This window comes from Haliotis rubra, unplaced genomic scaffold (genome assembly GCF_003918875.1).
Source record: "Haliotis rubra isolate DU_JTF1 unplaced genomic scaffold, ASM391887v1 Scf88, whole genome shotgun sequence".
Lineage (NCBI taxonomy): Eukaryota > Metazoa > Mollusca > Gastropoda > Lepetellida > Haliotidae > Haliotis > Haliotis rubra.
The window spans coordinates 1042423-1067946 of NW_025767612.1; the positions used below are offsets into that span (position 1 = coordinate 1042423).

Here is a 25524-nt window from a genome sequence, read left to right on the forward strand (position 1 = left end):
TATGTTGGCTCTACGCACGGCCGTCAACAAACAAAATCATAAAATCTCGCCGGAAGAGAAAAAGACCCTTCTCGTTGTTTAAAATTATACTGGATATTACTGATATTATCTACAAAACATTATTCTCATTTATATCAACGATGCAAATAATACGAAAACATGATCAGTAGTACAGCTTTGTATTATTTTCATGACGTAGACCAATATGAACGAATCTGATTGGCTAAACTTCGCGCAGCGAATTTGAAGTTGCTGTGTGTGTTTCGGTAAGTTGAAAGTTTACTTTCCATTTATTATCATCTTTTTAGCAAATATTCGCAGTCTGATCGAATTAGAATTTTGCAAACCGACGGAAGGAACGTGTCTGCACGTAATCCTCACTCCTGATCGCTTTATCAAATCTGCGTTTACGTAAAATAGCCCAACATCTTATGAAGGCCGTGGCGGGGATGTGTATTTTTGCTGTGTCTCGGCGTGAGATGTAAACACAACATGCTACTGTTCTAAAAAATCAGGCGCGGTGCTAAAGACATAAAAGGTAAACATTATTTTTGATCTTGCAACACTGTGGTAAACTGACTGGTAATATCGATCTACACTCCCTACCTGTTTATTGTTACTATTATTCGTAGATCAGAGGGATACCCATAAACAATTTTTGACAGTTTATGTTTGAATAATGAAGGACTCAAATCTATTACCCCGAATCTCCGTTTGTATGAGATACTGTCCGAGATACAAATTGTCATATTACAACCCTGATGTCTGTTTGGGGTTTTACTTTTAGCAAATTCGTCAGATTTCTTGTGGGACAGGATATTCCTGTTCTACAAGTATACAAGCCAGTGTTCAGAGCATGATGATCCAGAGAAGGGTGAATTTGATGTGAGAAACTGTATATAATCACAGAAAGATTTACTAAATCTATTATTCATGTTCATCTTGTCAGCTGCAGAAATACTTCCGCCTGTATCCTCCCTTACCCCCTAAGTTGTCCCCAACCCTAATCCTTACCTAACCCTGATAAGTTAATGTCTGTATGCACAATGTCATTTTAAGACTTATTCTATGGCTTCTATTCAAATCATATTTCCTGAACAATGCTGAATGTATGTATATCTTTTTCCTCATCGTTAAAATTTAGTTGGGATACTGGCAGAAGTCTTACCTCAGCTGCTTTAGTTAGGTTTCTTACAGTGTTTGGTGGAGATATCAATGACAGCCACATCATGGAAATGCTGGAGATCATGTGTATGGGCAGTTTGCATTTAAATTAAAATATCTTGCATTTGATTTCAGCAAAAATTAGTTTATCCACTTTAGCAATTTTGCTGATAAGCTTCTTAGATCATCATTGAATATCTGTTATATGTGACCTTATCAGCTTGCATGACAGTTGTTTCCTTTCTGAGATAATGTAGACACATTGTCACTTGCACATGTTAGAAATTAATTTGGATTTTTGATGATTTCACACCCCAACATGCTCAGCATTAAACATTTCACATTGGGGTACTATCAATGAAGTAGTCGTTGTCAGCACAGGTACTACACATATGTACCTCAAGTGTGTATACCAAATTCAGAATACAAAACATACCCTTGGACTTATCCTTTCTGCATGGTACCCTTTTCTTGATCGGAAGTGTCATACTGTTGTATGACTGAGATGCATTTGATTGCATTATATAATAAATGAGCATACATATAGAGTATTTCACTTGCAATTAGGTTTTGAGTTGAGAATTATGGAATTGGACGTTTTGGGTGAAGGATATATATGTTTCTGTATTTTGACTGTGTGTATGGTACATTTCTGTAATACCTATGCCAAAAATCGATCCCTTCAGGGCTAATATGCTTATGACAAATATCCTTAGATGTTCACTCATCAGTTCAAACAATATGAATCGCAGGTTGCCCAGTCATCTAATTCACTGCTGTTTACTGTGCAGGGTAGCATGCCAGGAGTCTAGTATCATGGGTCTGAATAGTATATGTCATAATGTTTGTTGTAGGCCATTGGAACCGCCAAGATGGCCAGACCACCGCATGATGCACCCCACACACTGGGGCTGAATGTAGCCATGGATATGGCTGAAACTATTCGAAGAACTTTTGAAGATCAATTCACTTGGTTAGATGAAATATTAGCAGTGTGCAAACAGTCTTTTGCAAGGTACAGTCTATATTTACTTGCTTTAGAAATGGTAAATCAGATGCATTATTCCCATGACATTGCTTTCAGGTCAACCTTCTCATGATCATAGTCATACTTTTGATTGATCTTCTTGTTGCATACATGTGACACAGGCACTGTTGGGGGAATATGTTGTTGTTTTTTAAAACAGTCTGTTCATTATCTGTGTGCAGTATGTAGATTAGCTGTTAGCTGTGAATGGTTGATGGACTATGCATCAATTAATAGTGTATTACAACCATAAGGCTGACCAAAAAGATTGTTAATCGATTATATCGTTGGTGATAAGAATAAGTAATGATTATCAACAATATGGAGATTTATGAGTATGTTTTCTTGTTTACATTTATTAATTTGGATAATTGATGTACCTGATACACATCATGCACATGATAGGAAAAGACTTATTTAATACAGGAAATTTGTACAATTATTATGTAAAATATGTTAATTTCTTTTATACATTTTGCTTCAATTATGCTCAAAGTTACTTCTCTGATATGTATCAATATCTTGTTAATGATTATTGATGTCTATGATCCTTAGGGATAGCTTACGCTAACATATCATGGTAAAACTTGAGGGAATTCGGTTTGAATAGGTCTCCAGCAACTTCTGCTAGTCATAAGCTCACCAAATAGATTGGTTGTCATGCTTGTGTCTTGGTTGATACTGTGTCTTCATACCCCAGCAGGGTGGTGGGGTAGCCTAGTGGTTAAAGCGTTGAGTCGTCACGCCGAAAACCCGGGTTCAATGTGTGAAGCCAATTTCTGGTGTCCCCTGCCGTGATGTTGCTGGAATATTGCTAAAAGCGGCGTAAAACCAAACTCAGTCAGTCATACCCCAGCAACATGGGTCATTGCTTACAATATCAATCACTAGATTATCTGGTGCAGGAGTAATTATTTACAGGCTACCTTCATATGGCGAGAATATTGCTGAATATGATATTAAACTTAAACAAGCTACAAAACAAAACTATTAAATTTTAGGATAGAATGGAACATATAGCTGGTTTTATTGTTTGTAGGTTCTTAAACATGTTTAACACAAGGCAGATATTCTACTCCCTGATTTACCCTGAATATAATTATTGGTTTGTCAGTACCGTATCATGCTCATTGCTTTCATCAAGTGAGTGAGTGAGTATGGTTTTACGTCACTTTTAGCAATATTCCAGCAATATCACGGCGGGGACACCAAAAATGGGCTTCAAACATTGTACCCATGTGGGGAATCGAACCTGCATCTTTGGCATGATGAGCGAACGCTTTAATCACTAGGCTACCCAACCTCCCCTTTCACTAAGTGATTTTGACATACCTGTAGTACCGTACCATTGCTTTTGCTGTTAGGCCCTCATCAAGTTGACAGGCCTGGATATAACTGAAATACTGTTTAAAGTGACATGAAGCCAAGGAAGATCTTTAGTTGCCACACTCCACATGTACAGAGATGGTGTTCAGTTATCAGTGATGAAAATCTTGTCATTTATTTATGGACTTGCCACTGCTTATGTATTTTTTTTGCCTTTTCTTTAGCATGTGTGATGCAAGAAGTACACGTATTGTAATATGAGTAAGAACATGGATAAACTAATCATTAATCAATGGATATTGTATTTTGTGGTCTAACGTCATTATTATCATGACCAGGTCTAATGGACAACATTTAATGACAATTGTCTTTTTGCTCAGCTTTCACACCAGTGGTGATTTAGACAACTAACTCGTGACGGGGAATGACACGGCTTGAGAATTACATAATTAATATAACTTTGGAAAGACAATCTGTCATTTCCTGTCACAAGTTGGTTAATGTTTTTATTACCCATATCAGATTTTGATCTGTAAATGCTAAAACGAAAACAGCATTCTCTAAGGAAACATGCTATGTGGCGAATCCCCATATCCCTACACGTTGACTGGCTGTTTCATTTTCCGAAACAGCCAAACAACATTCACCAAAAGGTGTAACCTCCCTAGGGACTTACAGGAAAAATACTACCCAGTGTCCTTCCCATACAGGTAATAAAAAAAATATATCCATTCATTTACTGCAGACCTGAAGTTGAACTTTTGCCCAAAACACCATCAGCAAAGAGACGAAGAAAACCCCGCAAAAAGATTGTTGAAGAAGATGAAGATGAGGAAGAGGAGTATACCACAAGGAGAACGATGTACGTTGGCATAGGTTCAACTTTCAGCATTGATCAATGGCTTTAACAAAATGTTTAAAGGCTTGGGTTGCTTAAATAGGAATATATAAATATTCAATTTTGTAAAAAATATTTGTCAGAATGTTTGTTATGTTTATGAACATGAATAGCATAGTTTATCATGTGTTTTATGTTTATGTACATAACCATTTTTGTCATATATATTTGGGAAAAAAGTTTCTTAGTGTGATGGTGAGACTGAGCCATTGATGTCAGAAATATGAAATAGATTAATTGAAATGTCATTATTACTGGAAGTGAATTTGTTTGAAAATGGAATTTTGTTCAGATCTTGAGTGCTACTGACGATTTCAAAACATTTGTAAAAAGAATCAGTAACAGATTTCAAAATATTTCAGCAAAGCCCGAGATCAAGATGATATGGATGACTTTGAAGAAACATCTGCAAAAGCCACTCGTAAAGGCCGATCTACCAGAGCAACTAGAGCCAAGAAAGCCCCATCTGAGGTCAATACGGGGTCACAGAGGTCAACCAGGAGCACAAGGTCAAGGAAGAAAGATGTCAGTATGGCAGAATCCCCTGTATACAGCATGGTGGCGGCCATGAAAGAGAGGAATGGAGGACGACTGCTTGGAGACCTACGGCAACTTGATGAATCAGACATTGATAAAACACCTGTTGCTCGCCAGGTAGCAAGCATCCGAAGTCCATCTCCAAGCACACCGAAGATCCAATCTTCAAGCACCGTCAAAAGCAAGATCAGTCGCAAATTCAGTGTGAAGGACAAAGCAAGTGCATATGAAGAAATGTTAGCAAAGCGAACAAGCCAAAGCCCTGCCAGTCCACGGTCGCCATCAAGCCCACTGAAATGCAGCAGAACGCCAGGCACCCCTCCCACCCCGAATACTGTTACCCAGAAAGCTAGAACTACTGCACTAAGACTTGAGACTGACAGTCGGTCAGAGAGCCGGAGGTCGTCTAGACAGTCACTGAAAGTGTTGGCATCGAAGGCTCGACTGTCCAGCGCCAGGGGAAGGCCCAGCTTGGTTGGAGCTAAAGTTGTGTCAGTGGACAAGGAGGAAGAGTCGTTACAGAGAGCTGCTGAAACAGAGGAAGTGGAGGTAAGGGCATTTTTAAGATATAATTCTAAGATTAACATAGAGATTTTTTCTGGGTTACATCTTTTTACTCTCTCGAGTACAACGTTTCAGGGCTTGTTCTGGCCCCATCATCAGGTAAACCAATGTTTACCTGATGATGGGGCCATCAAATATCATCTTCTAAAATGCCAATCAAGCATCTAATTCTAAGATTGCACGGTATTATCGGTATATCTCAATCCGGCTTTCATATTGCAATGTATTTTTCTCAAAACCGATATACTGTGTAATAAAAAGCTATGTTTTGTGATTATCTCTATGGTGTAAGATCAATTCTTCAGACTTTCATTCACACTGAAGTTTTCCATTGTAATAAATTGACAAAATAGCATACTTTACATACAATAAAGTTTATATAAGAATGTACAATCCCTCAAAGTCAAATCTAACGTCGTGATTTCTGTTATCACAGCTATGCCATTTATTTTTAGGTGAGGTGAGGTGAAATTGGGTTTAACATCGTGCTTGAGAATATTTCGCTCATATGACGTACCGCTCATATGAGCGCCAGTGCAGGGACCAACGTGCATGCATGTGTATATGTATGTGTATGTGCGGCTGCTGTAGAAAATAGGCTCTGCATGTTCAACCAGTGTCACTCACTCTCAAACACTGAAGCTCCATTATAATCCCAATATATCGGATTCTTAGATGCCTAGCGGTTAGAACAATCGGGGAAAAAAATACATTATCAGACAATAAAGGTATAGTTTTTTGATGACGTAACAATTGAATGACGTTATCCCGTCACTACGCCATTCTAGTGTGCCCCCTCGTAATCGAACCATTTTACATTACGTCACAATGTAAGCGACGTCACGATACATGTCAGTTGTCATCGCCTCCTACAGTAAACTACTCCGTTGCATCCCGTTTCTTGGTTTTCAGTTGCTTCACGCAGCTAACATCACTGGTGGAAACATTACGTTTATGTTTTATGATGGTTAAAATGTGTCAATTCGACTCACAAGTTTTCAGCGACACGGTAACGTTCGCAATGTTACATTCCCACAATGCAATCGTGGACTACTCAGCTTCATCTGGATGTACTGATCTAAACTTACGTTGGTAGCAGAAATGCAACGTTCATATTGCCCCATATGGTTTACGTTAGTGACAGATGCAGGGATAAATCTACCCCTTCGTCCCGCGTCTCTGACGCAACAAATTCTGACAGGACTCATATTTTTTTTACATGTGCGTCCTCTTGGACGCAAGCATTTGATGAAACACTCATGTTTATTTTTGTGGAGAGGCAATATCAAAGTATACATGGCTAAATCTTAGATTAACTTCCATTCTCAAATGATTGACGTGAGCTAATAAGTACACATTATTTTTAAAACGATCGCAGCTTTCATTCGTCATGATATTAAGTTCATTTCCTCTTTTCCAAAAATAGACGTCTAGGTCACAGCAAGGGAGGTAAGCGGTATGCAAATGAGATCCCAAGATTCATTGCTCGAGCATGTGCAGAACTACTAGCCTAGTTTTTACACTCTATAAATAGACACAAACACGCTAAGGGAGGTAAGCGATATGCAAATGATGTTTTTCAAGATAAACTGATTGGTCAATGAACATTGTGACTCTGAATCCAGTGTGAAGACAAAATCTGAGCTCTCAAGCAAGCGTCCTCGTACTTTAACTATAATAGTTCAGGGCAAAAGTGTGTTTTATTACACTATACATGGTGGTAGAGCGAACTGTATTTCTTAAATTTATTTTCCAATACACAGCCCTTTATATTTCTCTCAGCTGGGATGAAGTAGTGCATCGATACAAAACACATTTAGGCAATATATCAGGATATTTATATCGCAAGGGTCCACGATACATCCATGTATCGCCACAAGAGACGATATATCCCGATACAACTTCAATACTAGTTAAAGTTGTAAGGAGTATTGCATTAGGAATAGGAAGGGAGTCTCTTTGAAATTCTTCTGAATTTTAAAACAAATTGAACCTTTTAGAATTTGTTTGTGTCTGTTATCTTTGTTACATGGACAAAGGAGTTGGTGTATAAGTGAAAGAGTGTGAACATGTTTCAAACTCTGTGAACTGTAGAATACTTGTCTTTAGTAATTGAAATATGTTTTAGTTGTTTGACAAATAACACCATTTATTAACATACATAATTTAATCGACGCCTTAGCTTTGTTAAGAAAGAGAACAAAGAGAAGATAAAATTTAGAAAGCATACTTAAGAGTTTTTCAGTGATTCTGAATTCTGATATAAATTACATTCAATTGTTTGTGAAGTCATTTTATCTATCATATATGTTCTGCTATTAGAAATTGTAAAGTATCGGGATACGTATCGTATCGCCACCATTGTATCGTGAGGATAATCGTCTCGCAGGTTCCTTGCCAATACTTTCATGATATATCGGCTCGCCTAAGTAAACTGGTATCGGGATATATCGTCTCGCCACTTAGACCACGATACACAGCTCTACTGGGATGTGAACATCAGATTCAGAAATTCATAACACTGAAACAAATTGAGTCCTCAAATCGCAAAACCTGTAATGTAACATCATTTTCAGTGGATTTTGGCGTCTGTTTGTTGGCTATGATCAGCTGAGCTTACAACTCCAAGACTTCACAATGCCGACGCGTGTGTCCAGTACACACATCTGGCTAGAATGTTCACAGAAAGATTTTTATTTTATCCCAATCAGCGTGCAATAATATAATACCATATATTCTTGACAAGAAATATAAAGTTCATGTTATCTTACAGAACAATACATTACATTATTCCAATACTTTACCGGGCTGTGGGGTAGCCTAGTGGTTAAAGCGTTCACTTGTCACGCCAAAGACCCGGGTTAGATTCCCCAGATGGGTACAATGTGTGGAGCCCATTTCATGTGTCCCCATCTGTGATATTGCTGGAATATTGCTAAAAGCAATGTTAAAACCATACTTACTCACTCCAATACTTTACAGGACCCTCATATTTACTCTAAGGAGCACTGAAATTAGTAACTGGGGTTCAACTGGGCCCTGAGTTTTAAGGTTAGGTGAATTGTGATGTCGATTACCAATGATATGTTTGATTACAAGGGGGCAGAATTGAATGACGTCAATTCAATGTGATGTAATGCAAAAAGTGTACTTTATCATCGTAAAAAGTGTACTTTATGTCCTGATAAATTACTGTTGGTGCCTTTGATCTGTTAGCGAAGCATTTTGGAATGCCCAGTTGTGGACATTTAGGACAAAATAATTGTGTTTTCCCTTCCATGGCTGCTGCTAGGCTCCGTTTGAATCCTAGTAGTATTGGATGTTTGGACCAGTGTGTCAAAACTGGAAAGTGGTATGTCAACATTTTTCAAATCATTTTCAGTGAGTTACCTGTATGCAAATTACTATGTTCTGTCCATGAACATAAGCAGTATTGAGAGTTTAACACAGCTCCCTATTGTTCCAGATGGAAACAGTTGATGATACAGACGAACAACCCAAGAAGAGTGCTAGAACAAGATTACGCCTGAAGAAAAACACAGAAAATGTAAGAAAATAGTTGCCAGGGATTCTGATTTAGATTTCAAGTTGTCTTGATAGGTAGCAGGTGTTGTAATTTCCAATTTGACCTTATTAACCTTATGGGTTTAAACATTTGATGATAAATTGTGCCATGTGTTTGACTGTTTGATTTTGGTCTTTCATTCTCTGCTGCATGACTTTATATTTGCGACAGTCTGACCTATATGTTTAGTTGATGCCTACAGAAGATTCTGACATCCTTCGATACATATTTCATATGACTTCTCTTAATTAGGACTCAAGTGATGCAGGTAAAGAAGTGGAAGCTGTAGCAGTCCCACCATCCTCTTCCTCATCTTCCTCTGCAGACTCTGATACTGAAAACCGACCAGTCAAGAAGACTTGTCGTGAAACTGATAGAGTTGTGGAAACAGAGCCTCGACTGTCATATGACAAACTGTACAAAGAGGACAAAGACCACCCAGATGTTACTTCCGACTCCGACATTGATGGTGGCAAGAAGAGAACAAAAGCAAGAAAGACGAAGAAGTCTCAGGTAGAAAGTTCAGAGCAGGAAACAAGTGCTGCCGGTAAGGAGTCAGAATCTGAAACTGATGCTCCTGTCAGGCAGAGCACACGGACTAAGACACGAAAGAATGCTGAAGCTAAGGAAAAGTTGCGTCCTGCCTGTAGTGAGTCGGAGTCGGAGTGTGACAGGCCGGTACGGCAGAGCACAAGAACCAAAACCAGAAAAACAAAGACAGCAGTTGTAGCATCGGAAAGTGAATATTCTGGATCTGTGTCATCCGACAAGGAGCATGTGGAGTCCGAGGTGTCCCAGTCTGAGGAGAGACAGGAGGATGTGATGGACGTCACTGAGGAAGTTCACATGACGGAGGAGGACCATGGTGACCACGACCAGGACTCGGGCATCATGAGTGCTCAGTCCAGTGAGATCAATATCAATTTGTCGGTCAAACCTGTGGAGGCTGACATAATTGAGGAAGAAGAGGAGGAAAAGCCGTCCAAAAGGTCTACCCGTACAAAGACACGGAAAGCACAGAAGAGTGACAGTAGTGACTGTGAAGAAGTATTTGTTGCCCCCGAGTCTCCAGCTCCTAGAACACGGTACAGTACATATAGATTACTACATGAGTAGTATGTTTACAATGGGGTGTGCTTGTGTGAGTGCAAAAGGTTTTAGACCACTTTACCAACATTCCAGCATGTCTGACAGGTACACTCTTAACTTGAATTGGCTATTTTGTCTATTCTTATGAATGCGTTGGTGCATTCATCATCCATTCATGGGGCACAGATGTCTGTTGTGTTACGTATTACTGTACCACTGTTAATATGGTGGTGCTTGGTCCTGTGCTTAGAGCTCAGGTCACAAATCAGTTGAAGTTAAGCAACGTTGGGCGCAGATAGTCCTTGTATGGGCAACCGTGTGTGACAGCTTGACTCCTGAGAGTTTCTAGGACTTCAGAAACAGTTCTAATGTTCATGATCAAGCTCTATCTTGAGTAGAAATTTGTAATACAAATGTACGCGGATGAGTTATAAAACCTTTGCTAATGTTTTTTTTGTACCTGATTTTACATTTAAAGAACTAAAACACGAAAGCGTCAGGCTGAGGAAGAAGGAATTCGGGAAGCTCCCAAACCAAAGAGATCCTGCACCAACTCCATCTCTTCACCTGATCAGGTAGGCATTGATGATACATCCTCTATTTGGTCATCTTGTCAATAGCATGCTGAAGCTGAACATGATGAAGTGAGCTTAATTCTGAGTCATATGTTAGATAAAGAGAGGAGCTCAATTGAATTCATTCAGCTTCTGGTTTTCTGTCTTATGTTTATGACCCGTCTATGTTTAAACAATTAATGAAATATTGAATATATACATATGTTCCATTTTACAGCCGAACAAAAATGCTGGTACAGATTCGGACAGGTAAGATGCTTCCCTTGAGTTTGTCCTTTGTGAGAATTCTCCTTCCCTTCATAGACTATCAGAGACAAATGACATTAAATTTTGTTTTGATTGATTATAAGCTGCTTATTACTAGTTGTTGTGGTCCAGACTTAAATGTTTAAAGGCTTTTATAACTAACTAAGAGTGAGACATGATGAATAAACGTGTTCATGGTGCATGTATGTTTTATGCTAAACACGCTGTTTTGATGTGTCTCCAGTATGGCCAGTAGTGAGGACGACATCACTGACCGCTCTCCATCACCCACATGCCCCCCAGACAAGGTGAGTTTTAAAGGCAGCATTGTCGTACCAGGGATATCCTTGCTAAACTGTGGCATGGCATCTCCGTGAGCTAGCACTGTAAATGCATTTTTTGTCGTAAGAGGCGACTAACGGGATCAGGTGGTCAGACTCACTGACTTGGTTGACACATGTCACCGTATCCCAAATGTGTAGATTTATGCTCATGTTGTTGATCACTGGATTGTCTGGTCCAGACTCGATTATTTACAGACCGCCGCCATAAAGCTGGAATATTGCTGAGAGCCTCATTAAACAACAACCTAACCTAATCTGGTCACAAGACAAACTAAAGTTTCATGGTTATTTACAAAGTAAAATATTATTTATCTTGTCATTGATTCACTACAAACATTACACAAACACAGTCTAATAAAAGATTTTTGTGATTTGAAAGTTGAAAGAGGAAAAGCGCTTATTTTTGCTGTAATTATTCAAATCATATCTGTTGTTAGATTCATTTTAATGTTTCTTATACCACTTCTGTGCCCTGATTCTATATGATGTGTTCATGCTTTGTCCACTGTTTTCAGGTTATCCGTCCCCATACTTCGTCTTTCCTGAACAGTTTACGTAAACCCTCATCAGTAGCCATTGGCACTCCATCAAATCTCATGACTGGCATGACTTCCTTCGAAAAGAAAACACAGATTACTCCAAACAAGGCCTCACAGCAGGTAAATATCAGCACATCCTGGCAGTGACTTGTTTGTCTTCACCTTCCTCTTAATCATTCAGTGAATACATATGCTAACCTGTTTAACTCTGTAATGGTTGTAAGGTTACTTTCTGCCTTGTAAAGTTCCCACATGCAGTGTATAAAATATAGTCCATCCCACTGGCCTGAACGGTCTATCAAAGTAAGGCCATCCTTTGTAAAAACTTGTTAGATCACGTAAAATGACATATATCCAGCAATTAAACTTTTAATGGTTTTAGTTTTTGACTGTTTGTTCAGGACTGGTCACTTTTTTGGACAGATTTCAAAACTATTTTATACACTGCTACTTGCTAGATCACTTCTGGTATGTTCTCATTCGAATCAATCTTGTCTGACCTCCCAGTCCCACTGAATCAGGCCTTTATACATGTTTGTATATGGAGATGAATCAATTGTCTTGCATTGTACTAATCGGTTCCAACGTCACTGTATATTTGTGTAGCTTGTCTGTATGCAAGGAGCTGTATCTAGTGTTTGTTACGCGAGGAGGAGGTTTTGATCCAGTTTATGAAACGACCGAAGATATACTTTAGATATAGTTTTATTATTTGGTATTTACTGTTGAAATCAACTGAGATGCGACTGGCAGCCGATACTTGCCTTGGACGTACAATGCACGTGATATCCGTATCCTGTACGTGCCTGCACACACTACCCGTCTTGGGAGGAACACATGTTTCATACTGACAAACTATCACATTTTTCACAACGATCCTTCGTAGCCTAGTGGATAAGTCTGCTAAACTAGTAAGCGAAAGGTTGCAGGTTCGAAACCAGGCATCGGCACAATATATTGGAAGTTATCAATAATGTGATATTTCACGATCGTATTCAGTAAAAGCAAGACAAAGTTATATCAATCTTCAAAACATGTACAAGTAAAATAATTCAAAGTCAAGGGCTATTCCTCAGAAAATCCCCGTGCAATTGTGATTATGAAGAAAATCACCAGGACCCAGGCAATTCTGTAGAAAATCCCTGCGATTTCTTGGAGAATCCCTGCGAAACTGCCTGTAGAGGTTTACTCTGTAAAAGGAGAACCTGGTGAGACAATAGAGTGACGTCACTGGGTGTTTATAATGTGGATTCTAACACAGCTTTATGTTTGTGACAGGCTCTGCAGGAGATGAGGAAGAAGGAGCTTGAGGAGAAGCAGAAGAAGGATCGAGAAAGGATACAGAAGCGAGAGGAGAACCTCAAGATTAGGATGGAGGAGCAAAGAAGGTGGGCTGTTATATACTTCAGTACACATCATTTCAGTAACCCATGCTCATAAGAGGTGACTAACAGGATTGGGTGGTCAGGCTCACTGGCTTGGTTGACACTTTATCATATCATGTAGGGGCTTGCTGGGCGCTGGCTAAGGCGTCAGGCTAGTGATCCAGTGAGCTTGAGGTGTCTGGATCGAGCCCGCCTGTGACCGGGTGTAAAATCCTTGGAGTCAACTTTGTGTACAGACTCTTTCAGTGTTGTCACAAACCCCTAGTGTACAGTATACAACCCTGTGCACTTAAAAAGAACCCACGAAGCCGTTGGTATATGACCAGATGGTGGCCACTTTAATATGTGCAAAAGCCTAGTTGCAGGTACAGCAAGGTGCAGTAAACTTGGACAAAATACTGTGACTATGTGTCCCAGTCCACCCAGCTGTGAATGGGTACCTCATATGGATGGGAAAGCCGCAATAACTCGGTGTGCTTAGAGGCTGCAAGTGTTGTTTGCTCCCCAGGGAGTTGAGATTGATAATAAGATGTGCCTTTGAGATTGACATCCAATGATCGAGGTAGAAAATACCAGCACCTTTAGCATGTTCTAGTTGCGTGGATATGTGCACTATATATATATATATATATATATCCTATAATAATATCCCAATTGCTCATGCTGATGAGGGGCGGTGGGGTAGCCTAGTGGTTAAAGCGTTGGCTCGTCACGCCGAAGACCCGGGTTCGATTCCCCACATGGGCACAATGTGTTAAGCCCATTTCTGGTGTCCCCCGCCGTGATATTGCTGGAATATTGCTAAAAGCGGCGTAAAACTAAAACTCAGTCAGTCAGTCATGCTGATGATCACTGGATTGCCTGTCCAGACTCCATTATTTACAGACTCAGCCACCATATAGCTGGAATATTTGCTGAGTGTGGCATTAAACAACAATAAACAAAAAAAACTATCTCACCAATAGGCAGGAAGTGGGGGATCACAGGAGGAAGTGCTGTGTTTGTATAGCATGACATTCCGTGTTGCAGGAAGCGTGAGGAACGGATGAGGAAGGTGCTGGAATACCGGGAACAGCGAGAGAAGCAGGAACGGCAGATCAAGGACACGCTGGCCAAGAAGATGGAGGAGAAGATGCAGGTGTCAGATAAACTGAAAGAAGAGAAACTGAAGGAGGAGAAGGAACTGAAGGCAAAGATCAGGTGTGTGGCTGGAGCTTGACTCACTGACACTGGTACAGACACTGGTACTCACTGGACATCTTAACAGTAGGAGAGCTTCGAAAATCTAGGTCCAGACCCTTATTTACTATGTTCAAGTATCAAGTACTATCTTTCTAATCTGGAATCCATTTTACAAAGCTGTTGTGGCACTGTGACTATTGTAACTCCTATGCTTTAATGTAGACCAAAGAGAGTCATTGCACAAAGATCGTTTTGTGAAACAGGACCCAGAACCTCCAGAAGTCTGGACCAAATTAGGTGACAATGGACCAATATATTATTTAATTGAAGAGCTCCAATTCATATTGATTTTTCATTCCCCTTACTTCTTAAGCATCCTGTAAACAGTGTAAATGTTTCAATTATCATTTAAGTCACTAATGTGACATCATATCAATACAGGGTCACAGTGTTCTATATATTTTACATTGTGATGCACATAAGTGAAATAGCCTCTAAACTGAGGTCTTACGGACAGAATTCTTGTGAATCAATAAGTGCACAACAAGAATGGAAAAATAATTTAACATATTCTTGTATTAAAATGAATACTGCTGATGCCTTACAGCATAAAGCTAAAGAACACTATTTCTTTGAAAAGTTAAGTCCATTTTTTATAGGTTAAAAAAGTGTACCATTTTTACCATGCAAATGTTGCCAATGTTACTTCAAGCCACCAAAGGGGATTTCTTTATATAATAATAGTAATAGAGGACAATTTGGACATTGAAGTCGAATGGTACTGTTTATCCTGTGATCTGTGTTCTGTACGTATGTTTTGTTTCAATGAAGGATGAAGAAGCAGCAGGAAGCTGAGGAGAGGCGGAAACAGGATGAAGAAGAAAAGCTACGCAAGAAGCAGGAACTGGTAAGAAACACAGCTCTTGTATCTGAAGTTGCTGTTCTGTTGCTATTAAGGGGCGGTGGGGTAGCCTAATGGTTAAGGTGTCTGCTCGTCATACTGAAAACCCGGGTTCGATTCCCCACATGGGTACAATGTGTGAAGCCCATTTCTGGTGTTCCCCGCTGTGATATTGCTTGAATATTGCTAAAAGCGGAGTAAAACTATACTCACTCACTGTTATGTATTATGTATCTTTGTTGCATTCTTCTAAGTTGGTATTAACCCTTCATCAAATACTTGAACACTTGTACTTGCATCCATCAAATTAAAGGGCAAGTGTACACGAAAAATCACGTTTATTCCTATGTGAAACAAAATGACATAATTTAATTATTTAATATCAATGTTTGAAATTATACACTCATTTTTCTCAATGAAAGTATAACCCTCAAAATAAGTGCTGAAATGTCATGCCACCATGCGGTCCTTGTTTGCCGAGCTAAACAGGCCAGAGTTACCTCCCTTTGATTATGACGTAATTATTGCCACTTGATTTTAGACTGGTCTCCTGTCTAGTCCCAAATCAAAAGATAATAATACTAAAATTAATCACGTGAGAAAAGATTGTGAAAATACGAAAGAAGCATAAAAACTGAAAATGTAACCAGCAGTAAAGATTGATCGTGTGTATTTTCATTCATAACCTCACGTCAGTGAAAATATCAAATATGTGTAAAAATGTTGACGTACGTATGACATCACTATTGGGAAGCGATATTCTCAAAATGGCGTGTGCACTGACACGATTCCGCCGGATTTATCGACGGGAAATTTCCTTGTTTCAAGCAACGTATATGCATAAATGTGACATGTAAGTAGTCCAAAACATTCTGACAATCTGCTGGTTCTTATTTTCTTTTTGTTTTTATTGTGACCAAGGGAAATAGTCAAAAATGAGGAGAACTTCCATTGTCAGTGTGCATGACTTTTTCATCAGTCATAGTGTCACGCTTTCAGAAACTATAATATGTTGTGATGAATCTCGGAAATCATTGGAATACACCTGTTTTATTTAACTATCGCTTTGCTACAATACCTTGCCCATGCATGGTCTAAAACTAAAGAGCAAGTGTATGCAACAAAAGTAGGCGAACCGATACACAGAGTGAAATGTAAATTCAACTTTGTTTACATTTCAAACAAGTGGTCCTTCCCCAGTGCGGCATCTGATATATTTCGTTAGATTTCACCGAAGCACTTGGTATTGGTGACAAAGACCTTTTGTAATTCTATTTTGAACTGTATGAGGAATTCAGGGATTCGTGTAAGAGTACGTGTGACATGATTTTATAAACTCTCTGCAGTATGGCTGCAAATTAACTTTGACATTAACTGTGTGTATTTCGTAATGTGTCAAAACTGGCCAGATTTACGGTGCATGTAATTTTCAGTATATTTGCCTTACAATGAGCGGATGATGTCATAGAAAACCTAATTTCAAACAGAATTAAAAACTGCCAATTGCATTTTTCTTTGTGATATATTTGGATATGGTATCAATAGGTGGGAAGAGTGGAAGAGGTGGGACATATATTTACGATTTATGTAGGAATTAAGTAACAAACATAGAATGCCGACACATTCACTGATGCCAAGCTAGATGTAGTGATTAAACGTTTTAGTTTTTGTGAAACATGATACTGTTGAAAGACAACCGACTCAGGTTGAATGTTGTACAATTTGGTTACATGGTAACACTGTTTGTACAATGTATTCGTTTTTTCAAACTGTAACGTGATCACAGTGTGGAACTGACCAAATAGCCAGCTGACGGCTGGATTAAAACAGTAGCCTGCGCATCGAAACACTAGAACCACACCTATACCTGCACCACGTGAAATGGGTCTAACAATGTCATTCGTTTATCGGTCTGGCACCATTGACATCATTTCCAAGGGACATAAGCCATGGTGTGTTTATTGTGGACATAGAACTCTCGGTTAATGTGGAAAATTTGAATCGATATAATGCAAAACATAAATTAGTTACTTCTGATATCTGTACTGTTTGGGCTATAAAACAACTTGACAAACACTTTTTATGATGAAAAAGTGCAAGACAAAAAGGTTAATTTTCATGTACACTTCCCCTTTAATCAACATCCTTGTAAATTTCTCTATGGTGGGAGGAGAATTCTGAAAAGCACTATTATATTTATTTTGCCCGATACAGTGTGAATATTCACTGGAATACAAGGTTTAACTGCCAGATTATTGGCTGCAAACTAGGTTAAACTATAAAACAAGTATATATAGTATTTGAAATGAAGCAGTCGGGTCAAATACTATTATACCTATAGGAGAATTACTCCAAACTTGTGTTTAAATTGATTTAACGGCTTCTGACTGAGATTAGTGGTTGTCCGATTAATAGAAATAATTGAAGATTGGTTGCCGTTACTAAGCGACCAGGCAATTGATCATGTTTTCTCATAATCAAACACAAACAATTTTGGAACACTTGTTTGCATAAACAACATTTTTTTCTATATTTTTTTGTTCATTAACAAACATAAGCAGGAGAATTTGATAAATGGCGCCAGCCAATTATTTTCAATGAATGATTGGTTGTAATGAACCAGTCATCAATTGTGAGATTTGAACCTATTCCCAACACTATCTGAGATGTAGTGGATAGAGTGTCTGACACAAGAATGGTTGGATGATGGTTCCATGCCCTGGTCAGTGTCCTACCAAACAATATATAAACATGGTACTTGGATAGTAAAGTACTGGTCAGCTCAGAGTTGGTTTCCTGTGTCTGAGTATGCTGTCCATGTTGAATTACAATGTGGTATCTAAGGAGGCTAGTGCTATAAATCCAGTGTGTGTTAGGACAAGTGAAAACAGGACCACACACAAATGTTTTACAACTATTTATGAGTGAAATAATCTTGAAAAGACTTTCCTCTTTAATTCACTACCAACATAAAAACCAAATGTCTTAACCTACCAATAACATTATCCATATTGTTCAAAGGAGGAAGAAAATAGGAGGTACCAAGAGTTAATGCAGAGGAAGAGGGAATATGAGGAACAGGAGCGTCAGAAGAAGATCGCTGATGAGAGGAAAAGGCATGAAGAGAGAATGGCCGAAGTGGAGCGGGAGAGGGAGCTGGAGAAACAAAGGATAAGGCAGATGGAGGAAGAGCGAGAGAGAGAAAGAATAAAAGCCAAGGAGGAGAGGTAAAATACTGATGTCCACAAACCAAGCTCAGTCTTACAAATCAAAATGATTCTAAAGTCAATGAAACTGCTTCATGCATAAATTAATGCAATTCAGGGAAGATGAAGTCACCATGTGGATGGGACTTGATTGTGAGAAACAATTAAGTGGATTGTGTTGTCCGGCTCGGTGACTTGTTGATTGGGTGCCATTGTACCCTTATTGATTGGATCATACTGTCAAACCATGGAGTTTCTAGTCCAAGGATTGTTTAGTCGAAGCTTACAGTCAGCTGTTATGTGGCTGGCCTCTGTTCTGCAAAGTGATGTTAGCACTACAGTGATCATGAGCCTATGTTACATTCTAAGATGCTTCAGTGAAAGATCAATGGCGCCGACAGTACTTTATCAGACGATAATGTGCACTTTTTGCATTACGTCACAATGTATTCGCGTCACTGCGCCATTCTAGTATGCCCCCTTGTAATCGAACACTTTTGCATTACGTCACAATGTAACCGACGTCGTGATGTATATCAGTTATCATCGCCTCATACAGCCTCCTACAGTAAACTACTCCGTTGCATCCCTTTTCAAGGTTTGCAGTTGCTTCACTCAGCTAATATCACTAGTGAAAACATTACGTTTATGTTGACCTTTAACGTTTACCTAAATTGTAACGTTAAAGAACTTGGACGCAAGCATCCTCGTGCTTTAACTATAATAGTTCAGGGCGAAAGTGTGCTTTATTACACTATATATGGTAGCAGAGCGAACTGTATTTCTTAAATATGTGAGTTAAGTCACTTCACTGTTAAGATCACTTCGTGGAATTGGGTTCTAAAATATTGCTGAATAAGTTTGACAATGTTTAATTTCGATTTTAGACAATTGTCCCACATTTTGGCAGAACTTAAATGTGTTTGAAAGAAAACTATTATCACGTCGCTTTTTCTTTTTAAATATTAGTGGATTTTCTTAATCTCAGACCTCCCACACTTCTCAGATTACTATGCTTTGTTTAAACTTTTTCCAATATTGACTATTGTGTGCAATTGATAGTGAGTTAAAATTTGAAGTGACATTGGCAGTATTTCAGTTATATTGTGAGTGTGCAGTTGATAGAATTGTTCAGTAATATCACCATGATTTGGGGTTAGAGTTGGTCCACAGAAACCTGGGCCAATTGCAAACAGTAATTACATGGATCGCATAGTCATACTTGTTGACTTGGTTTGACTGTATGCAGTCATACCCTGATGACGTCTTGGTTATTATTATATACCCATGTAAACTTAGGATAGCAATACAGAATGGCAATACGGATGACATGGTCAAATTCCGTATTGCACCCGTGATTCAGTATTGAAGCCCTGCCGTTTCTACATTGCTACGCTATGATTTGTTTTATTAAGTAACAGATTAATGCAAGATAAGAGGGTATATAATAAATATAGAACGTCATACTAGTGCATTTGGATGTTTAGTATTGAACTCGAAGATGTCATGGGAGCAGAGAAACAACTCGTTCTTATAACTTGTTCTTTCTCTGCTCCCATGACATCTTCTCGTTCAATACAAAACATCGAAATGCACTTGTATGACGTTCTATATATATATAATCAATCACTGGATTGTCTAGTCTCCCCTTGATTATTCACAGACTGCTTACAAAAAGCTGGAATATGGAGTTTGGCATTAACCATCATACAAACATTTGTAACATGTCCTGCATAACATGAGAATTGATTGATTGAAGGGAGAAGGCAGCAGCGCGAGAGAAAGCAGAAAGAGAGAAACACGAGATAGAGAAAAAGAAGGAGAGAGAAATAGCCTTGAAGAGAGAAATAGATAAACTGAGAGAGTTGGTGGGTATATTGGTGTACTGATAACATGGACTAGACAATCATGTGGGCTCTATCTGAATGTCACAATATGTCTACCTTGCATATTGATTCTTATCTTACCTTCATGTAAAATACTTTAATGTCATTGGTTAATGATGCTTTAACTTTTATTGTATTGAACTTTTAATGTTAAAATGCCACGGAAAAAATATTTTCAGAACAATTCAAAATTCAGAACAAAATAACTAAAGTTTTGCCCATTTGATTGCACTCGGTTCAAGATCCCATGTATTTTTTCATGTGGGAATAAATTCAGGTATCAGACTTTAAACTGCTCTTTGGTATGAATTGATATGAGATGTTTTTTCAAGATTCATGACTGCTGAAAAATACGAGATGTAATTGGAACTTCGTGGTGTTTGCACCTTGCAGGAGAAGCAGCGAATTCAGAAGGAGGCGGAGTTCCGGGAACAAGAGCAGCGTAAGGACGAACAGATGCGTCAGATGATCAAACAACACAACCAGCACCTGGCTTCTTTGCTGCAAAACATTCAGCAACCACCAAAGCCCAACCTCAACTCCACTGTTACACTAGATAAATCAGCAGAAAGTTACACATCGTAAGTGTTCACATTGGAAGTCTTTGCACTGCAGAGTGTTTCATACAGTAAGTCTTGGCTCTACTGTTGTGGTAGCTTATGTTTCTCTGCAGTTTCACAGTGTAGATCCTTAATTTTTCCTTATCCTGACTCATGCTCTTTTGCTTGTCTCCTTCCTCTTGCGAACATAGTGGAACACTTGTATCTCCCTAATTGAAGTTCCCTTCAATGTAAAATCACTAATTAGTACACCACGAGTTACCTCCCTTCCACAAGCGCGGGAACGAGGGCGCCACCTCTACCCATGTGCCTCACTCTCTCCTTCTTAGCCCAGTGAGCTGGACGTGAGAGCGCTCTGTGTCTCCCGACACACTATATCCTTTGATTATATTTAGTTAGTTACCTCGATAGAGATCTATAGAGGTTTAGCTAGTATCTTTCAACAATTATATATTGATATTTAGTCGTGTTTCTACTGTTTATGCACGGGCCGTGCTGTTGCAGTGGATTACGTTGATAAAAATTCTGTACTGTTGCACATTACGTTTTTATTCTGCTGCTGATCCGCATTTAATATGCCCTAGCTGTACTGCGCCATGTTTCATGTGATTCACGTTGCAGTTGCGATACTAATTTATCCAATTCTACCTTTAATAAATAATTACTTTGGCGCTTTGAGACGCCGCAGCAGATAGGTCACGTATGCAGAGTCTAGCATGACTGATACACCTGAACCCTCGCCAGTCTACTGCTGTTGGTCGACCCCCCTCCCGCCTGGGTTTCGCTAGAATGGTGGAGAGGCGTGGGACGTAGTCCGCCGCCCAAGAAGCCGCCCTGCTTCCCCAGACATCCCTTCACGCACTGAGGGGTATTCAACGAAGTCTACTAGAACTTTCTCAGCCGAGATTGTTCTCATCATGAGATTTGGGCCTGTATGATGATCAGCCGATCATCATTCCTGATGTACATCAAAGAATGACTGATGTCGGCAACAGTGATGTCAGCGCAGATCAACATTCGATGATCTTCCTGAGGGTCCCGTCGCTACCAACACTCAACGCAGACTTCGACACCCCAGGGCAGCGCCGACCTCTGAGGGGAATTCAACGAAGTCTACTAGGACTTTCTCACCGAGATTGTTCCAGCCGCTGAACTTGGCCTCTCACGATGATCAGCCCGATCATCATCCTCAACGTACGATGAGACAAGTAGCGACCCGGTGACAGCTACAATGACATCAGCAGAGATCGTCATGCAGCCTGATGTCTCTACACTGATGTCAGACGACTTACCTGAGGGCCCCACCACTAACAGCGCAGAGATGGCACCGACTACTTCGCCGCAGACCATCCCAGACGAAGCACTCACGGCAAATCATGGTCGATGGAGGGTCACTACAGACTGGAGAAGCAGCCAGCCCAGAGTACGAGCCTTCGCGAAGGCTCCAACTTAGACAACACTCTAGAGGCACCTCCAGTCAACGTAGCAGCCAAGACGATGCAGCCTTCGCGAAGGAAGTCGCAGACCACCTTGACGAAGGACCAGAGATGTACAGCTCGAAGGCCTTCGCTGGCGGGATAGATCATCACATTCCTCGCTTCATCCTTAGATGCAGACTCAGCCACCAGACCTCACGGAAGCCTTCGCGAAGCTCAAATCGCCGTTTCAGCAGCATCGAACGCAGAGGAAGCTTCGGCGAAGGCTTCAGGAAGGCGTTCAGCGAAGGCATTCGCGAAGGCACTCGGGAAGGACACCGAATATAGATCGCCATTTAACAGAGTCAAGGGACTACTCAAGAGCTTCGGCGAAGCTGTCAATAGTCTCCGATCTCCTCGTGCATCACCACATCGACGCCTCACAGGTTACCACACAAGTCTGCACACAAGTCTACATCACCTTCCTAGAGTGGCAGTGCACGACGCAGACATACCTGATGAAGGAAGACGACGCCAGATGCTATCACCCTACCTCCGATCGGGACATTGCTGCGGTAGCACAGAATCTAGACATAGCATCCCATAAAGCCACAAAAGTTCAGACACCATAATTGCCGAACTTTCACGCCTAGAAGTTTTCCACGCACAACATGGACCCCTTCTTCAAGGCTTAAGACATCGATGAAAACTACAAGTTGATCATCGATATCAACAATAAGAACTACAATCGTAGAATTGGTTCAGTTGAATCCATGACCATGAGACGTATGTTCGTTGGCCTAAATAGATCTAGAACGATCATTGAGACACTTATCACCAGATTTCTCGTGAATACTAACTTCTGAAAATGATAAGATGATCCACTCGGCCCTACTTATGCAGAACCAGCAAGTCCCAGGCAGCCCGCTGAAGGAGCTAGAGCCTCACCAGCTACAAGGACGCCGCTGAGGAGAAGGCCACGCTTGACCCACATCCTGTTAAACACAGAGGCCATTAGGTGAAGCAAGCTCTTATATATATATATATATATATATATATATTCTAATCGGACTTGATTTCGATACCTTCGCCAAGGTCGCGAAGGCTAAGTGGCTCCAAGTCTACTTCACCAGTAGATCTAGAAGGGATACGAGAGCTTCGCGGAAGTCTCCGGCGCTCACCGAGGAAGTCTCCTCCAAGGTCTCCATATACCAGCTTTCGTCATATATAGCTACTCCTCAGTCCGTTCAAGACATCGCGCATAAGTTGTCTATCAACTGTATGCCAGATGCCGCCTATAAGTTTCACGCCAAGACAATTGCACAGGCTATTTACAACACAGAACGTCGCTGTATTAATTTGTCAACGACGTTTCATAGATCTTCACAGAAATCAACTATTCCGTATAAATTGCTAGTATATGCAACCCGACGACGATACGATTATCTACATGCGTGACCATTACGCATATCTGCAGACAATTCAATATCGAATTGAACAGCAGCCTTATTACAGCGAGTATAACTCATAATCGTCAACATTTCTGAGAAGAAATATGTACAACAAATTCAGCTTTAATTCTACAATTATGACCCGATACATTCATGTATACAGTCTACAAGCTGACAACTTACAAGTTATTGTACCTTTATATATAAAGAAGTCGAATTATATTCAAAACTGAAGTACTTTCAACGACAGCCAGGAAAATAACCTACCCAGCATTAATATTACAGAGCAAGGTATTTTTTGCGAGAAGCTTTGCGTTTACCATTAATCCTCGAAACACGTGGTCACTCGGGTAACTTCGAAGTTACGATGAAGACCGATGATTGTTCTAATATCAACGACTGCACTATATTATACAAGGTTCCTTTTCCTGCTACACCGGTGACATCACAGCTGGTACTCTACAGAATCAAAATGCCTTATTCTGATTGGACCCCGATGAACAACGCCTCTACACAGAGGTCGAGCATAGTTCACAGTTCAAGACATAGGTTGCAAGTGACAACTTTATATCAATGAACGAAAGCAAGCCTCCTTACAGCCCAGTTAACCTGAACCTTCATGATTAGGCTGCTTTCTTCAGGTTAGAGACCTCCCCTGTCAAGTTTAGACAAGGGCACAGCAGTCAGGCGATTTTACATAAAGTTCATCGAAGACACAAACTCCCGGTTGTGCATTATACATCGCCAAGGACATCGCAACGATTTACCTAGACGACGTGATACAAGTGGATCGAAATCCACAGCGTTTCAGACTACACCTGAAATTCATCATCAAGCTACTAACACAACTAGATGGTTAGTAAACCTACTAAGTTTCTGTTTGGAGAATAAACGGAAGTTTCACGCATTACCAACTTGGGGATATGAATATAGTGCTACAACACCTCACAAGTGAGGTTTATGAACATGCCTGGATGACATACTTGGACTCCATGATACGATGATGCTATCATGCTGGCCAGCAAGAGCACTGTAAATTTATCTCCACCAAACCAAACAGGAAGAAAATATACAACAGATTTTTTCCTCTATCATCAACTTACGCAGAGTGTAGTCTCAATGCACTATATCTCCGCTTGGATCAGAACTGTCATACTACGTGCATACAAGACAGATGGACCTAATCCGACCCTCCATGAGCTTTAATACTCTTGATATTAGAGCCCTAACTTCTACAATTTCATCTACACAAATGTTATTTGAAATAATGGAGGGTTTATTACTGTAGATCCGGATATGGTGGTTGCCAACCATTATCTGAGAGATATCACCACCGAGGACATCTCAGGTATCCACCAATTCGATCCCATGGTCCTTGCACAACAGTTGACAGTTCTCGGAGAAGATAAGTCAATCTTACAGATTTTTACTTATCTTATAACAGTACTAAATAGCTTCATGCTATATATAATTTGCTTAAGCTCGCTTTTTATCATCACAGTGGTTACATGATAAATGCATTAGCTAACAAACTCTACAGAGTTTTTTTTTTTGGCTATTATATACTATGAGCTTAAGTCAAGAAGTATATTTAAGCATAGTACTATACTCATATTGTAAAAATACATTAGCTAACAAACTCTCACGGAGTTTTGCTATTATAT

The 25524-nt window shown here is 39.8% G+C and overlaps 1 protein-coding gene across 3 annotated transcripts in view; it reads left to right on the forward strand.

The window, feature by feature from the left end:
- The first annotated feature begins 215 nt into the window (after nt 1–215).
- The window catches only part of LOC124263382 (inner centromere protein-like), a 32050-nt gene continuing 6741 nt past the window's right edge, over nt 216–25524 (forward strand). Inside the window, exons 1-16 of one of the 3 annotated variants that reach the window (XM_046697998.1) lie at nt 216–266; nt 2019–2179; nt 4263–4379; nt 4778–5501; nt 8983–9063; nt 9334–10166; nt 10649–10745; nt 10963–10994; nt 11236–11299; nt 11851–11994; nt 13153–13262; nt 14289–14459; nt 15273–15348; nt 18364–18569; nt 20308–20416; nt 20828–21015. In XM_046697998.1, the coding sequence (XP_046553954.1) occupies nt 2037–2179; nt 4263–4379; nt 4778–5501; nt 8983–9063; nt 9334–10166; nt 10649–10745; nt 10963–10994; nt 11236–11299; nt 11851–11994; nt 13153–13262; nt 14289–14459; nt 15273–15348; nt 18364–18569; nt 20308–20416; nt 20828–21015 (3095 nt within the window). In that variant the 5' untranslated portion in view covers nt 216–266; nt 2019–2036. Of the gene's footprint in view, nt 267–319; nt 539–2018; nt 2180–4262; nt 4380–4777; nt 5502–8982; nt 9064–9333; nt 10167–10648; nt 10746–10962; nt 10995–11235; nt 11300–11850; nt 11995–13152; nt 13263–14288; nt 14460–15272; nt 15349–18363; nt 18570–20307; nt 20417–20827; nt 21016–25524 lie in introns of those variants that run through there. The other 2 variants (XM_046697997.1, XM_046697999.1) reach the window with 2 other exon arrangements.